Here is an 18,474-nt window from a genome sequence, read left to right on the forward strand (position 1 = left end):
GAGGGGGGACAATGGGTGAGAAGGAGGGGAGAGGGAGGGAGAAGGGATGTTTGGAGGGGATGGGGGATTTTTCTAAAAAAAACACATTTTTTAAAATAATAATTTATTTTTAAGTCTTTTTGTAAATAAAATCTTCAAAATTATCAAAATAAGATATTTGTCACTTAACGATATTTTTTTAATGGATATTACAACCGAGACATTTAAAATGGTAATGTCTGTAACGTTAGACATCTGAATTGATCGAAAAATAGTTTAGGCACCTAAATAAAAAAATGATATTTTTTGAACAACTATTTTTATATTCAATCAAAAATTTATACACGACAAGTAGATCCTAATCTTCTCTTCTCTCTATATATTATAAAAGGTTATAATTTAAGAATGACATAATGTCAAAAAAAATGTCTCGACCATTTGGTTAAATAGTCATTTTGATATATATTTTTTTGAAGTATTTTAGTCTCAATATTTTTATTTTATGGTAAAAAAATCCCTAAAGTTTAACTAAATAGTACTTTTAGTCCTTATTTTTTTTAGCATTTTGATTCTCAATATTTCATTTTAGGGCAAAAGAGACAAAAATGGCCATAACATTTGACTATTACTTTAGCCCTTTTTGGGGAGTATTTTGGCCCCTAATATTTATCTTTTAGGAAAAAAATGTCTTTATGTTGGATCGGTGACCATTCATTAACTAATAATGTCCATTTATGGAGAAATTTTTTACTTTAAAATGAAATATTAAAAGTCAAAATACTCTAAAAATATGGATCAAAATAACTTTTTAATTAAACGTTAGGAACATTTTGTTATTATACCATTTAAGAATAAAGAAAGATATTTGGGATCTAAATTTTAAACTTATAAGAAGTTATCAAATTAAGAATTCAAATATGGAATTTATTGTAATTTCAGATAATTTTAGATTAGAGTTAATAAAATATATTACAATGAGCTTAAGATTCGATAGTTTCTTTAAATTAGAGTTGAAGGGAAATGATTGTAAAATGTGCTAAAAAAATCATTGTTAGTTAGTGAATTACAATTAGGGTTAGGTCGACTGCATCATTGGTTAGTTAGTAGCTTCTCCTCCTCTTTTATTTATAAAACTTCCCAACGATAATGATTCGTATGAGTTTTTTTTAAAACCTTAAGTGTTTTAATATTTTATTCAAATTTATAACATTTATGATGTGGGTGAGTAAATATTTTACAATTAAAACATATTTTTAAAATTCATTAACAATAATTATAGTAATATCTTAAAAAAAATAATTATAAATGTATTGATAAATAAAATATATAAAACTTTATTGAATACGTGTTTTATTATTAGATTGGTTATCTCTAATTATTTTATTTAAAGATAATAATTGAGAAAAAAAACTAAATCACTATCATATAATATTAATTATGATTTGTAAAAAGACATTTTAGTTAATATAAAATACAAAAAAGATTATTGAACTACAACTTAAATGATTGTTTTTATCATTGAACTTTTAAAAATTATAAATGATCATTTAATTTATCAAAATTTTACTATTTATTATTCATACATCATAATAATGGTAAAATTTTGAATAAATTTAATTGTTATTTTGTAATATTTTGATAAGTCTATTGATTGTTTTGTAATATTTTGATAAATATTAATTATTATTTTATAATATTTTAATAAATATAATTATTTTTTTATAATATTTAAAAATTTAATGACCAAAATGATCATTTGAGTACAATTTAATAACCTCCGATGTACTTTATCCTTTTATTTACACTCAATTAAGCTCATATTAGTACACTTGATCAATATTAGCCGTTAAATTTATCAATTGTTATGGACAAGTTACATATCGTGTAAAAGCTTTTTTTCACGTGACATTTCTAAATATTCATTATTTTTAAATCTATTTTTAAATTTTTTTTAAAAAAATTAAAAAATTTCTTTTAAAAATCTATAAAGTTTAAAGGTAGAATATTAACGTGTCATGTGAGAGTAATATGTCACAAAAAATTATTATTATTTAGAGGTCAAAATTAATCAAAACATTTAGTTAATTTAATTTATCAAATAAATAATTTAATTTATTTAATTTATTGATTGAAAGATTTAATAGAATATATATTAAAAAACTTAATTAATTTTCTTTTCAAATTTTTGAAGACTTTAAACAATCTTAAACCGTTCTTTTAATTACCTAGAATCTTCAATTTGATCATAAGAAAAGTAAATGACATAGAATAATATGTCATTTCATGTAGGAGTGTAAATGAACAGATTTTTCAGTGAATTGTTCGTAAATCATTCGTATAACGTTCGTTTTTGTTCACTTGTTCATTTAAATAAACAAGTATGAACAATTTTTTTATGTTCATTTAATAAACGAACGAACGCGAACAAATGTGTGTTCGGTTCGTTTTTATTCACGAATTAGCTCGTTTGTACGCTCGTTTATTGACTTGTTCCTTTACGTTCATGAACAAACTCATTTACTTTTTTTTTATTTTTTACATTTAAAATATTTATGAATGTAGGGGCTAAATTTAATACATTGTGGAATTTGGGATTTAAATCGTTAAGATTAAGGAGTTTAAGTACTAGTGGCATAATTTTACCATTTTATGGCTTGCAAATGAATATGTTCGTGAACTCTAAATGAACATGTTCGCGACGTTAAATGAACGGATTTGTGAACTCTAAATAAATATGTTCACGAATGTTAAACGAACATGTTCACGAATGTTAAACGAACATGTTCATGGATGTTAAACGAACATGTTCACGAACGTTAAATGAACATGTTCGTGAATGCTAAATGAACAAACACGAACACCTTTAAAAATAAATAAACGAACACGATTACAATATTAAACATTTAAATAAACACGAACCGAACATGAATAGCTTCAAAAATAAACAAACGAACATGAACACAATCTTATTTGTTCAAGCTCGATTCATTTACCCCTAATCTCATGCCCTATTTAATGTAAAATTTATTAGTTGGTTCATTAAGTTATAAATTAATATAATAATAAAATTACATTTCAATCTCTTTATAAAATTTAAAATTTAATTTATTAGATTTTACTCTAGATTGAATGGATAAACTCAAACTAGAATATAAAGTCTAAAGTCGAGTGTAGGAATGAAATTGATATTTTCATAATTAAATTAAACCCGGTTAAATAAATTCAAACAATTTATATTTTCATCTCAAATAAATTTTAAACTTTCAAATTATAACTTAATCAAACTTCAAGTTTTAAAATTTAATTTAATTCTTCAAATTTAAACTCGATTTAACGTCATTGCATGCGGAAGGAGAAATGAAGTTACCTCCTCTTAAAGAAAGTATTCGGTTCGGTTTAAATTTTTTAATAAAAATAATTATATTATGTGATTTTTAAAAAATGAAATTTTAATTCAATTCTTCAATTTTGTGGTTTTAATTGTTAAATATTTTTCATGTTCAACATAAAAAAAAAAGGTAAACTTCAAACTAAAACTAAGTTTAAACATAAAAGTTTACATTTAAGGAAAAAATATTATTAGTTTTTAGAGTTTATTTATTTAAGTGTGTCTTATAACAAATTTAAAATAAATTTAATTTAGATGATTATTTTTTATTTTTTAATTAGATTTGATTTAAAACAAATGAATTTCATAAAAAAACTAAAATCGATTTGAATTGTGAAATTATATATTTAAACTTCAAACTAAATTAAATTATATAATCTAATCCAAACCACTTTTTCAATTTTTTCCATTTTGTTATTGAACACTATCTCCTCCGTGGCACCACCACCACTACCGCTCTATCAAATAAAAGAGGTGGTGAAATGGGTCCACTTCTGGTTTACCAACTCCCAACGGTTCATTTCACTCTCCGGCCGGCCGTTATGAGACAACAAGCCATCCTTTGTCTACCACTTGCAATAATTAATAACAATATTTATTTAATATATTTATAATTATGATAAGTTATTAAATGTCTGTATAATTCCGGTAGGTTTATAATTTGTAGGGTAAACTACACTATATTCTACCAAAACTTTAAGTGTCGATTCATTCATACCATTAAACTTTCAATTTTTTCAATTTTAGCACTGATATTTAATTTTAAGTGTGATTATGTCACTCTACCGTTAATGATCTAACGAGACGATGACATGGCAGCCGTGTGCCGACATCTGTGCGCCGTTACTAACGTGACTACCTTATCAAAACGACGTCGTTTTGGCACAATTGTTTTAATGCTCATAAAGCCTAAAATGATGTCGTTTGTTAATGAAAAAAAATGTTTTCTATAAAAATTTGAACCAAAAACCTATTAAACTAGATAAAAAGTAACCAACCACCAAGTTAATTTAAGAACTTATTACAATTCTAATAAAACTAGTTTATATGTTAAATAACATTTTGAATTAATATATTTTATTTAATATTATTTTTAGTTTTAGTTTTAGTTTTATATTATATTATAATATATATGATTTATAATAAAAATAATATTTTTTTAAAAAACCCTTAAATTTTTTGAAATTCTCAAATTTCTCCCAAACCCAAAGCCCTAAGTACCAAATCCCTAATTTCACCCATTTTCGTCGTCAAACCAACGGCCACTGCCCACCACTTTCATTGTCAAACCCATACCACCAATTACTCCACTTTGATATCGTTGGAAATCAATGAACGGTGTGCTAATCCATTGTCAAACATTGAATGTTAAATATTCTAATCGAACCTTGAACGACGACCGATCAACGAGCAAACAGTGAATGACATGCACGTCGAGAAGAGGAGGCTTTAGTGTGATGGTATCGGCGTGCTATCGACGATGACGGTGGGTGAATTTAGGGATTTAGGTTTAGAGTCCGGATTTTTTGTGATTTTTAGAAATTTAGGATTTTTTTTGTGATTTTTAGAAATTTAGGATTTATTTGAATTTTATGAAATTTAAGGTGTTTTTTTAGAATTTTAATAATTTCATGGGATATTTTAGAAAATAGTATATAGAATGTGTGACTCATGTTATGTATATTATGTTTGTAAGATTATACAAGTTTTAATCCTTGTTTCAAAAGGTTTTGAGTTCAAATTCCCTTAAATGCAATATTTTACCAAAATTTCTCAAACAAAACAACATTGTTTTGGGGGGGGGGGTTAGCACCAAACACATTCACGTCAAAACGATGTCGTTTATGGCGAGGCAGCCACATCAGCAACGTCATGGCGCACGACTGCCATGTCATCATCCTGTTAGATAATTAACGACAAAGTGACATAATTGCACTTAAAACTAAACGTTAATGGTAAAATTGACAAAATTAAAAATTTGGTGGTATAAACGAGTCAACATTTAAAGTTTGGTGGTATCTGGTATAGTTTACCCTAACTTGTATTATGTGCTGGGGACTCCCCATGGTTAAATGGTTCAATTGTAAAAAAGGTACAAGATGGCTGATGCATATAAGTTGGCGAAATGTACTTCTCCAAAATCTTGGAATCTAATGGCAACTGGAAATTGTTTGAATTTGTTTTCCAAGTGATATTTTTGTATTCAAGTGGAAGAAAATGTATATTTGTGATGGTTTTGTTGGGGACCATTCATCATTACGCTATACTCTTCTATTCCAACATCACATATACATTATATTTATAGAGAGCGACCGATCAACACCAATTTTGTTTTTATTTCTATTTTTTCTTAGCATATTTTGGTTTTTATTCTAACAAGAAATGCATGGGAGTTGTTGGTTTAATTTGTCCTTATAACATGTTTGGCTTTCGAATTTTTTAATTTTTATTAAATTGAACCATTTGATTAAAAAGTAATAAAATTCAATAATTTTATACTTTTTTTAAAAAAAATTTCATATTTTTATAGTTTTATAATTTTTACAATTCTTTTACAATTTAAATATATTTTTAAAACTTTTAATATTTTATGGTTTCGAAATTTTTTTTAAAAAAAATCTGTACAAGAGAATAAAATAATTAATATTAATATCAATAAAAGAAAAAATAATTAACATAAACTTAACGAATCATTATTTTCTTGTCAATCGATTTAATTTAATAAAAAGATAAAAATTCAATAGTTAAAAAGAGATAAAATAAATAAATTTAATGCTAAAGTTGTTCTTGAAAATAAAATAAAATCGAGGGTAATAATGTCATCATCTTTTTTTATTTTCAAGTGTAGCCTATATTGAATAAAATGTGAAATATAATGGTCAGATCAAATAGCTATAAATTGTGAGAGAATAATTTTAAAACAAGTATCAGTTATTAGTTGATTTAAGGGATGATATATTAGATATCTTAAACATTAGTGTCTAAATGCTAACATCGCGAATGAAGTTGAATTAAGAGGGTCATTCTATAATAGATCCAAATAATATTAATTATTCAATTCAAATTATTTAACCAGTATATTAAATATCAATAATTATACAAGAAATATAAAATTAATAAATTAAGTTGAGAGAGTTATCCTCGTAATAAACTTCTACAAAACTCGATCTGGATTAATCGGTCAATATATCAAATACCAACATATATATTATGAATTTATTTATGAGTGGAGTCCGGTCCGACCAGATTGCCTCTCAATTTTGTGTGGCATTTACCCGAAATTTGGTGCATTATTCGTCTTCATATACATTAACATGCAAGAATTTTGGTAGCTTCTTTGCTTGGTTTCAAAGATATGCTAATATGATTAAAATGAAGGTGTTGTTGAATAGAACAATATTAATCATAAAAAGAAACCAAAAAAGAAATATTTTCTAAATGAGCTAAAATAACTTATAACTTTATTGGAAATTATTGTTTTCTCAATAAGTTAATTTGGCTAAACATTTCATTTATCATACCAAACTTAACTATTTGGTGAAAACTTAAGTTTACCCAATAATTAATTGTTTTAGATATAATTATTATTATTATTATTATTATTATTATTATTATTATTATTATTTTAAAAGAATGAGAAATAAAAATGTATCTCAAAATTCCAACACACAGTTGGTTGAGGTTTAAAACATGAAAAGTAGGGCAATATTTAATTTAGAAAAATAGTTTTATGCCATGACAGTTCATTAGGTTGGCGGTCGTTCATCAATTTCTTAAAATCATATTTTATGAAATTAGATATGGCAATTCGTATATTGTATGTGTGTGTTTTTAAATTAATGCAAAAAATAGGTATTATTTTTATGCTCGATGTAAAAATAAATGTTCAAATTATAGTCAAAGTTAACTTTTATGCGTTTAAAGAATTTTTCGTTAAAAAAATTGTGTCCAAAGTATACTCAAAGTTATGTGTTTAAAGTTAATGTTCACGACTTTATATTTTTAGGTGTCTGAACTGTAACCGCCGTTAAAAAAATGTTGTTATTTAACACTTGTCAGACTTATAAAATTTTATTTTTTAAAAACCCCAAATTTCTTTAGAATTTAAAAAAACTCGGAACTTTGAAATCCTTAATTTTAAACCCATTTGCAGGCGTTGTTGGTCATTTCCGATTACCATCTCAGTTGCCGAAAGATCACCTACCCATCGTCGCTCACCCATTGATCGGTCATTATCTTTGCCTTTGCCCCAAACCCTAAACTTCTAAACCCCTAAACTCCTAACCCTAAATTTAATGGGTAGAGATTTAGTTGAGATTTAATCTCAATAATCTCATATATTGGGAGGGTGGGGAGGGAATTGGGAGGGAGGCTTGGGGGTGGGTGAGGATGAAGGGGGAGGAGAATTTTTTTTTATAAAAAAATATAATTTTTCAATAAAAATATTTTTTTTTTAAAGAAATATAGGTTTTTAATAAAAATATTATTTATATTTTTAAAAAATATATAATTTTTAAAAGTTTCGTAGTGACACATGTCATTTAACTGTTGAATTTAACAGCATTACAATTCAAACACATAAGTTATTATTAGTCTATTTAAGATAACAAATTAATTTTAAAACAATAAAAGTTAACAAATAAGTTTTTATTGTTACAACAGGAAGAAATATTTGTTTGAATCAAAGACGAGGGAAATCCATTGCTTCAACGTCGAGGATGGTAAATGTCTTTATGGAGAAATTTGGGCGGAATGCTATTGGAGGCCATCTGAATACTATGAAATTTGCTGCTGCAATCGCTTTTCGGTAAATTTTCTTAAATTCAAGTTTTCTTGTAAAATTTGCCATAGATGGCTTTCTGAGACCAAATAAAAAATATCGTGATTGTCCGAATCCATTATGCCACACAATTCTAAGACCTTCAAGGACAAAAGTTAGGCCAGTGTACCTGCAAAAGGCAAACAAACAGTCGTCGGCAGAATGCCATGTTAGGCTCAACACCATACTGAGTCCGACTTCGGTAATTGAATGAATTGGACTTCACCATTTTAATATTTAATCACCAACTTAATTACACTCTTGAATTAGCACCAATAATGATTAATAGACCCCTTTGCACCAAAATCTTTTGCTTCAGTTGGCTTTAAATCAAAAACATATTCAATTCCACCAATACAAAGCATCCTGTAATCTTATGCATGCAAAATATTATACAACTTACCGTTTGATGAATGAAAGTTGACGAATTTATCGACTTCCATTTAAATCAAAACTGAAAATTTAAAATTTAAAATTTAAAAAATAAATACGTAAATGGTACAAAAATTAAAAGAAAAATTTAACCAAGTCAAGATGGTCGAGTCAGAAAACACAAGACTATTCACATCTTATGGGAAAACTATATGAGAGAATAGGTTACCAATGACACTATTCTATGAATGTTAAGCTCATGTCCAATGTATCTTATGGTACAACCTTATCAAGTACATCAATGTCCTATAAACTATCAGATCATGTTAACAGATTCTGGAAATGGTGTATTTATAAACTTCAGATACCATATTCTCTTGAAAATCTTACTCAGCACCAGCAAAATTGTACAAATCCTTCTCGGCCTAATTCTTTCATGGAAGGCTTGTCCGATCCCAGCTGAAACAAGCCTATCGGCATCAAAAGTGGTCAACCGAGGGTCATTCCAGAGGGTAATTTCGGAGGATCAAAATTGTTTATTTAGTCCACAGAATCACACGAAATACACGGTGCCAGTTACGATATGATTGTTGAATCTTGCCACTGTCTTGGCATCAAAACAACCAATTGAAGCTTGCCCTGCTGGCAAAGTTTAATTGGATTCGTATATACAGAAACCTTAGCCTCCTTATCGCTTAATAAGAAAACATGAGCAATGCTGAAAGATTCACCTTTTTCGGCGGCGAATTGCCACTCTCTTGTTGATATATTGAACCAATCTTTCCTTGCCGATTTGGTGGCTTTAACTTCAACGTATTCTATATGACCTCCATCTTCAACCACTAGATCATACGGTAAACCGGTTTCGCTATCTTTATTGACCCACTTCACTGTCTTACCCGAGGTGCTGGTAAAGTAGTTGAAAGCCGCAAGTTCACCCAATTTCCCAGTTAGCAAAGCTTGTGCTGAACTGGGTGTGCCAGTAAGAAGTTGATCTCTCTGGCTAAATTCAGATGAAACAAATCCATTATTATGCTGAATTCTCTTGTTAAAATCAAGGGAAACCAGCTGAGGGTTATCTGACATTAGGCTTAAATCAACAGGATCGAATGCTATTCTCGCACCAGAATCAATCGGATTGCAGGTGTTGCCAAATGCAATTCTCACACCGGAATCAGCTGGGTTACAGGTGTTGCCATACTGACGATCCAAGCTTTCAGAGTCTGGCAAAATTGGAACGGATGAAGTTGTTTCCGTATTCTCTTCCAGGGAGATATCAGTGTCTATTGCCACTGGACCATTGCTACTAGTGTGTAAATCAATGTGATCAGAACCATTATATGTAGTTTTTGAGCCATCAATAGGTTGAGAAATAGGTGCTGGTCTCTTATTGAGACCAGGCGCCGTTTTCCAATCCACAGGTGGCCAGTTTGAGTATATCCCCGTCTTTTTTTTTGACTTGGAAAAGGATTGCTCGTTTTCCGCTGTTGTAGTAGAACTCTCAAAAAATCCATTATTCTCCGTCTCATAAGATACAGAAGAAAGGGACCAAACAGGTTCCTCATCGGGAAGTTTCAGCACCTTTTGGCTGTTCAAGATGAAAAACTCGGTCTGTTCTTCATTAGAACCAGATTTGGCCATAGTTGTGACCATGTGAAGGAAATTTGCCAAGTGCAAATCCGGAGTTCCGTCAAAAAACAAACGAGAAAACTCCATACATACGGCATGAGAATCCGATTCAAGAGTGGTGTACAAAATATTCTCCTGTAAAACCAAATAAAAAGTTTTAATATTCGCCACATAAGCAAAAGATGCATGCAAGAAGAACCTTTAAGAGCGAGAATGAGTGAGTTAGGTAGAGAGAGAAGTGCAGAAAACTCGAAAAAATCCATTGCTCCCGCTGAGGAATGGACAGTGTTCATTGACAACCTTAGTAAGAGGGTTTCAAGACGTGTGCTTAGAGAGTTTTTTAGCCCTTATGGTCAGATTTTGAGAATATTCATTCCGCAGTTTTTAGAGAAATCAAAGTACAAGTCTTCGACGTTCGCTTTTGTCCAATTTGTTGATGAGGAAAGTAGGGAAAAAGCTATCCAGTCTGTGAATGGGAGATGGTTCGATGGGAGGAGATTATCAGTAGGGGTTGCTAAGTATCATAAGGGAACTAAGAAGGAGGTTAATGATGGGAAGAGTATGCTGAGAATCAAGTCAAGAGAGCAGGACCTGGCTTTCAATGGGTTAAAGGCAAAGTCGTTGCAAAGCTTCAGGGATGGCAGAACGTACAAGGAAGTAGCAAGGTCTGATGTAAACAACAGAAGAGAACAAGAGTCAGAGATGTTTGGGGAGGGTAGCAAACGTAATGCTACAGGTGTGAGGAACGTGTGGGAGATGCATATTGCGACAAACAATTTCAAGTGGGTGAAACAATCATTAACAGGAATAATGAAATCATCTTATGATTATGAGTCGGTAAAGGAAGCTTTGGAGATAGAGGGATTGAGAATCCAGGTGTCGAGATGGGGTTATGCTTGGAAGGCTTGTATCATCACTTTCGATTCTGTTGATGAATTTTCTTATGCTTGGGAGAACAAGAAGGAAGAGTTGTCCTTGTGTTTCGATTGGTTAGCTCCAGCAGTAAATGAGAATGGAGTTCCTTTGGCTTTGTGCCAAATAGAACTGTGTGGATTGCCTTTACTGTGCTGGAATGAGGCTTTCTTGGAGAAGCTTACTGGGGATTGGGGAAGGTTCATTTGTTTTAAGGAAGAATCAAAGATGAGATACGACTTTCGTCTGCGAAGGTTTTGTTAAGGGTGGAGAGTCCCTTTGATGTTCCAGAAATGGTTACTATAGGTTCTTATGGTAGATCTTTCAAAGTTAAGATTATCATGGGGTCTGTGTTGATCCAGCCGAAGGAACTGGGGAGGAAGATGGAAGAGAAATTTTCAAACAAGGTGAACAGGGATTCTGTCCTATCCGTGTCAGAGGAGGATTGTGTTCCAGAAAGAGCAGTTGAAGGAGAAGATTTTGCAGAGATTTCTTCGCATAAAGTTATTTCTTGGCTGAATTATGGCTGTAATAGTGGTATGAATGGAGTTATTGAGGGTCAGGCTATTTCAAGAAAGTCAAATGCAGAAAAGTCCAATTGTGGGCTGTCAGTTTCTGTGGAAGATAGGTCTTTCCAAGTGGGAGGTCACGTGGGGCTAGGTCTGAGAGAAAGTATTTCTCCCGTTGAAAAAACCCAATCTGATGCTAATGAGGCTTCCTTGAACTCTACAATGAAAATTTGTCCTTCTGGGCCTGCATATAATGTAAAAAAGATTGGAGATAAACTCATTTTTCAGCCCAATAACAGTTCAGTCAATCCTTTGGCCCCTGTGGAAGTTGATAATCCTAGGCAAGTGATTATAATTTCAGGGGGGGAGAAGGAATTGGCACAAGTTGAGCAGGGCGTCGAATTGATTGTAGAGCAGGATATTGTGCAGCGGAGTATACTTGAGAATATTGTGCTAAATTCTCATAGACAGATGGACTTCCATAGGAATAGTGCATCTGGTGACCATGAGGTGGAAGGCAGATTCTTAGATAAGGAGAGCAGTTTGGATTCTACAAAAAATTCTGGTCAGGGCTGTTCTCGGTCAAATAATTTAATGAACAGGAGAAGGTTCAGAATTGCTCCCTGTCATTCAGGTAGCGTATGTTCGGAGGGTGAAGTGGAAGTAAGATTTCATGATAGAATATATAGGAGGGAGACTAGTAGCATGGACAGGGAGTCAGTGGAACACGCTAGGGAGGTGTCTCAGCCATTTCAAGACTCTGTGCAAGCCAGGCAGGAAGCGAAATATACTAGGGAAGTTTGTGACATGCTGGGAATTTCTTTTAAAGGGGGGGAATCAAATTGTAGAGGAAGAGATTTTCAAGATGGAGATGATGGGGACTGGAAAGGCCTCCTGATTGTACCTTGTGGATTGAATTTGGTGTTGAATGTTATTATACCAAATGTCAAAACTGAAAATGATTACATGGAATATTAGGGGGCTTGGGAAGTCTGAAAAAATCAGGGCAGTGTCGAGGTTGGTTCTTAGAGAAAAGCCGGTTATTTTATTACTTCAGGAATCAAAACTGAATGTCTGTCGAGGTGGATTAACAAGAAAACTTGGGGGTAATCTGCTCAGAGGTAGTTGTTTTTTTCCAGCTGATGGTTCGGCAGGAGGTCTAATATGTTTATGGAATGAGAATTACTTTGAGGTTAGTGCACAGATTAATAGTAGCAGATTTATGGCATTATCAGGGAAGTTCAAGATGAGCAATTTTGAATGTGTTATTATCAATGTGTATGGTTCATCAGTAGAGGCTGATAAAGAGGAATTTTTTAGGGATTTTTTGTGTTGTTCAAAGCATCAACTAGTAGGGGGGCGATTTACATGGTGCAATAATAGAGAGCCACCTACCTGGATCACAATCCAGTTTTGTTGGTAGAAGAATGCAATAATTGGGGTCCTAAGCCGTTTCGGTTCTATAATTACATGCTTGAGGAAGATGGGTTTGCTGGGGTGGTGGAATCCTCACTATAAAACCAAAGGAAGGATATCGGGGGTAGGGGTCTGTTTTCAATGCTTAGAGGAACTAAGCAGGCTATTAGGAATTGGCCAAGGAATAATTACAGGGGATTTTCTGATGATATTTCTGAATTAGAAGACAGAATTAATGGTCTGGAATTAAAGCTACAGGAAGAGGGGACTTTTTTCAAGAATGGGACTTGCTGGTTGTTTCGAGGAAGGAGCTGTGGAATTTGCATAGGAAGGAGGAGAGCATTTGGTTACAGAGGTCAAGAGTGAAATGGAGTATTGAAGGGGATAGAAACACAGTTTTTTCACATGTGTGCTTTGAATAGGAATAGGTATAACACTATTTCTTCATTGAAGGTAGCAGAGGATTTTATTTCAGACCCGGATCAGTTGAGAGGCTTTGTTTTTGATTATTTCAAGGACAATTTTAACTCGGTAACAACCCTAGAGGTGGACAAAATTGATTTGAATTTTGCTAAATTGACAGATGAACAAAAGAAGCGTCTTGAAGTTAGATTCTCAGAACAGGAAGTGTGGGAGGTAGTTTCCCACTCGGATAGTGCCAAAGCACCGGGGCCAGACGGTTTCACCATGGGTTTCTTTAAGAATTTTTGGCCATCTCTGAAGCCATATATTATGAAATTTGTAGAAGACTTTTATAATGGAAGGAACTGGGAGCATGGGGTCAATCATTCATTCCTAACGTTGATTCCAAAGATCAGAAATCCTGAAGGTATAGAAGATTACAGACCGATAAGCTTAGTTGGCAGTCTGTATAAAATAATTTCCAAAGTCCTAGCTAGAAGGCTTGCGGCTGTTATTAATGTTCTGGTTAGTCCGTCTCAGTTCGCCTTCATTCCCGGAAGACAGCTACTGGACTGTGCTTTTTTGGCTAATGAAGTCATTGATGATTGGAGGAAAAAAGGGAGGAAAGGTGTGGTATTCAAGGTGGACTTCCGAAGGGCTTATGATTCGGTGGAATGGCCGATCTTGTTGAGACTTCTGAGAATTATGGGTTTTGGAAATAGGTGGATTTCTTGGATTGATTTGTGCATCTCCTCTGCTTCAATTTCTGTTCTTGTTAATGGTTCTCCGACTAATGAATTCAAGATGGGGAAAGGGTTGAGACAAGGCTGTAGTTTGTCTCCTATGCTGTTCAATATTGTTGGGGAATTACTGAATCTAATGTTTTGATTAAGGCTGCTGATTGTGCTCTGTTTGAAGGGTTTAGTGTTGGTAGGGCGGAAAATAAGTATCATTTGACGCATCTACAATTCGCAGATGACTTAATACTTTTCTGCAGGGACTCTTCTGCCCAAATTATGAATATTAGGAGTATTGAGGGTCTTTGGTTTAATGTCAGGCCTTCAACTTAATTTATCTAAGAGCAAGTTATTTGGAGTTAATATGGATGAGGAGGTTATAAAGGAATGGGCAACGATCGCAGGTTGTGGTGTGGGGGCTCTTCCTATGACATATCTTGGTTTACCGATAGGTACTTACAGAAACTCAGATCTGTTGTGGGAACCAGTTCTGCAGAAGTTCAATAACAAATTAGAGGGCTGGAAAGCAAAATCATTATCGATGGCAGGGAGATTAGTATTAGTGAAGTCTGTTTTGTCGTCCTTGCCAATTTTCTTCCTCTCTATTTTCAAAATCCCTCTAAAGACTAACCAAAAGTTGAATTCTCTTATGGCTAAATTCCTTTGGGGGGACGATCCCTTGAAGAAGCGGATTCATTGGGTGAATTGGAAAATTGTGTGTCAACCGTATGAGGAGGGTGGTTTGGGTGTCCTAGATTTGTCGATGGCGAATAGAGTGCTTCTGGGGAAGTGGGTTTGGAAGTTTGCTAATGATAAACATTCTCAGTGGAAGAAGATGATCTGTTGCAAGCACAATATTAGTAATTTGTCTCTTGCAATTAATAAGGCTGTTAACCCGCAAGATTCATGGATATGGAGGGGAATTGTGAATAATTATGAGAAAAAGGACGATATTGGGAATTGTTTGAGGTCCAATTCAAAGATCCAAGTGGAGAATGGTAGATCAATCGAATTCTGGAATGACATTTGGACAAATAATTTCACCTTAAAAGAACAATTTCCTAGGATTTATGCTTTATCGATTAACAAAACGAGGAAAGTTGTGGACTTTGGCTGTTATGATAATAATTGTTGGAGTTGGAATATTTGTCTGAGGAGAAATTTATGCGATTGAGAATTGGATCAATGGATATCTCTAATGACTTTGATTGATAATATTGTTTTGATTGATACTGTTGATGATTTTCTAACTTGGTCAGGGAGTGGAGATGGTTTGTTCTCAGTTAAGGCCTATAGATCAGCTCTTATTCGTAGCTCTGGAGGAAATTTTCAGTGGAAGAAATGGGTTTGGTCTGGATTGGCTCCCCCAAAAGTTGAAACATTTTTATGGCAATTATCTCATCAAAAATTAGCTGTTAGAGTGGAATTGAAGAAAAGAGGTGTTCCTTTGGAAGAGTTATTATGTCCTCTATGCCAAAAGGAGGAAGAAACAATTCCCCATTTATTTATGTTTTGTACTGTTGCTTGGGAGTTGTGGAACTTGTTCATCAATTTATGGGAGGTTAATACTGTTCTGCCCAAAGATCCATCGTCTCTACTTAGTTCATGGTCTGTTTTGAAGGCTTCTTCTTCTATTTGGAATTTCATCCCGGGTGTTGTTATGTGGTCGATTTGGAAGGCTAGGAACTTAGTGGTGTTTGAAAAATGGAATTTTGAGAGATCTACACTGTTCTTCATTTGCAGATTCAGGCTGGCCAAATGGTTTCTAGCTAAATTTCCTAAAGCTAACATCCAGGTAGATTTATTAATAGGAGATCCAAGGCTTGCAGATGGTTTAGTAGTTAATTTGCACAAGAAGAAGAAGGATCTGTGCTGGTATCCACCTCCACCTGATTTTTATAAATTCAATGTGGATGGGGCTGTTAGAAGTGATTGTTTGCAGGGTGGAATTGGAGGTCTGTTGAGAGATTCGAATGGCTCTACCGTGATCTATTTCTCTAAGCCTGTCGGACCTGGTCCTCCTCTGTTTGCTGAGTTGAAAGCCATTAAAGAAGGAATCGATTTATTTCTACATTCGGATTGGGCGTTGAAGGGAAGACTTATTCTCGAAAGTGATTGTAAAACTGCAGTTGATTGGATTTTCAGGCCTTCTGAGGCTCCTTCGTTCTTCAGTTCTTTGGTTCGGGAAATTGGGGAGGTAATTTCTGGTAGGGATATTATGGTTAGGCTGATCCCTAGGGCTTGTAATTGGGAGGCAGACAAGTTAGCTAAGGAGGGGATAGGTTGAATGTCCTTAGTGTTAGTGGTTATGTTTGGTATTTTATTTCGGGTGATGATGTAAATTATAGTTGTATGTAATTCTGGTTTATTAATATATTGAGGTACTCTTTTCCTCCTTCCGCTAGTTGCCTCTTCTCAAGAGGCAACTATGAGGGAGGTTTTTAATGAGACCTCCTATTCCTATCAAAAAAAAAATATTCGCCACATAAAAATGAAGACATCTGTATCCTAATCTTAAAAAAATCCCATAATAGATTGGCACTGAAATTTAGAGATCTATTTTATAATCGAAATAAATGACATGAATGAACGGATAAATTATATATTTCAGACTTTTAACTTATCTCAAAAAAGAACACTACAGAGTGTGTATAAGCAATTATGTAACTAGGGAGAGTTAGGGCACGTTTTGCATACTGCATGTTAACAAATGCCATATGTTACTTGGATTTGGGTGTGAATATCAAAAGAGTACATGTCCTGCACAGATATGTTCCCTAGGTTTTTCCGTGTATTTGGAGGGTTCTTGTAGGGTCATATCTCCATATACATGTCCAATCAGGTACTTCAAGAAAAAGAGTCAGATCAGCATACATGTATGTCCATTCAATTAATACTACCATGGAGGGTGCAAATATCCAATAGACAAGGTTCAAGGTCTAAGAATGAAACATAAAACTACCATGGAGGGTGCAAATATCCAATAGACAAGGTTCAATTAATACTACATGGAATTTGATTTCAGTAGGCTCTATAATCTCTCTCTCTCTAACCAGAAATGTAGGCTCTATTGATCACATTAATAAAAAATCTTCTCATACCTGCAGGAGACAGGCGCATTCGTATTTCTTCTTGGACACAATTCCACAGCTCCTTATAACATTCCTGTAGTACAACTTATCAACGACAACAATTTGTAAATTACTTATGTTATCAAATCCAGATTGCTTGAGTTGAATATATTTATCGGGATGAACACTGTATAAGTAGCGTTGTGCAAAAGGAAGAGCCCAGTTCACAAGGGAAGCTCCAAATCTACCATCTGCTTTCCCATCAAAAATTGCTTCACGGGTAACAACCTAAGTAAAAGAAAAGGCACGAGAGGCAGACAAACGCAGTGAAAAAACATACAGTAGATCAATTCTCAGCGAACTGAATACTGACTTCTAACTTTGTTGTAATAACCAGAGATAACCCCTTATGTGCAATTAATAATATTTTCAACTAACTAAATGTATCATAGCCATGTGTTAGTTTACTGAAGCGGATTTAGAAATCTAAAGGTTCATTTGTAACCATGAAGAATCCTCTGTATAATCAGAACAATTTGAAGAAAAGAGAGAAGACAGATAAATAAACGAAAACCATAATAGATCGCGACAAAACTGATCAAGTTAAAGACTTGAGTGTTAAACTTTAAAAACATAAGAAACAAATATGGCAACTGTGCATATGGTATGCATGTAATACAAATTGAAGATCATCGTAATCTATAAACATATAAATTGCAAGATATCCAAGGGGAAAAAAAACAGATGACTTTTCATAAAACATAAAAGTAAAACAGACAAATTGCTTAAGCCATATGATCGAGTTTGGAGACACTTAAATAGTAAAAATTTAATTGAAATACTTGCTTTCAATCACATGCACTCAAGCATATCTCACCTCAGAAAGAACAGGAATCCCGAAGGTACGGATTAGAATAGACACTGTCGTCTGAAGTAACTCTTTCTCACCATCATTAAGAGTGCCAAAGTAGAGAAAATCAATGTTGTCCAAGTGCTTAAATCTCTTCTTTAGTTTCTCATCGTCACACCAGCACACTAAACCAAAAGAAGGGTGCAGGGAAACCCACTTATCTAATATGGTGGGCAGCACAGTATACTCTGATTTATTAAGACATTCTTTCATTTGATGAATATCTTCAGCACCCAGTAAACCTGATCTCAGTGCATCAGCCCACTTCAGAAAGATTTGGAAAACCTAATAATGAAAAAAGAAATATTAGCCCGGCTCTAATGTGGGACA

At 33.1% G+C, this 18,474-nt stretch overlaps 1 protein-coding gene across 1 annotated transcript in view; it reads right to left on the reverse strand.

Annotated features, from left to right (window-relative positions):
* Positions 1–9,016: 9,016 nt before the first annotated feature.
* Positions 9,017–18,474, reverse strand: part of LOC120138764 (protein NO VEIN-like) — a 37,812-nt gene continuing 28,354 nt past the window's right edge. Inside the window, exons 11-13 of the mRNA XM_039154171.1 lie at positions 18,112–18,429; positions 17,265–17,522; positions 9,017–10,322 (exon numbers count right to left, since the gene is read on the reverse strand). Of these exons, the coding sequence (XP_039010102.1) occupies positions 9,135–10,322; positions 17,265–17,522; positions 18,112–18,429 (1,764 nt within the window). The 3' untranslated portion in view covers positions 9,017–9,134. The remainder of the gene's footprint in view (positions 10,323–17,264; positions 17,523–18,111; positions 18,430–18,474) is intronic.

The sequence above is a fragment of the Hibiscus syriacus genome, unplaced genomic scaffold (genome assembly GCF_006381635.1).
Source record: "Hibiscus syriacus cultivar Baekdansim isolate YM2019G1 unplaced genomic scaffold, ASM638163v2 tig00110705_pilon, whole genome shotgun sequence".
Classification (NCBI taxonomy): domain Eukaryota; kingdom Viridiplantae; phylum Streptophyta; class Magnoliopsida; order Malvales; family Malvaceae; genus Hibiscus; species Hibiscus syriacus.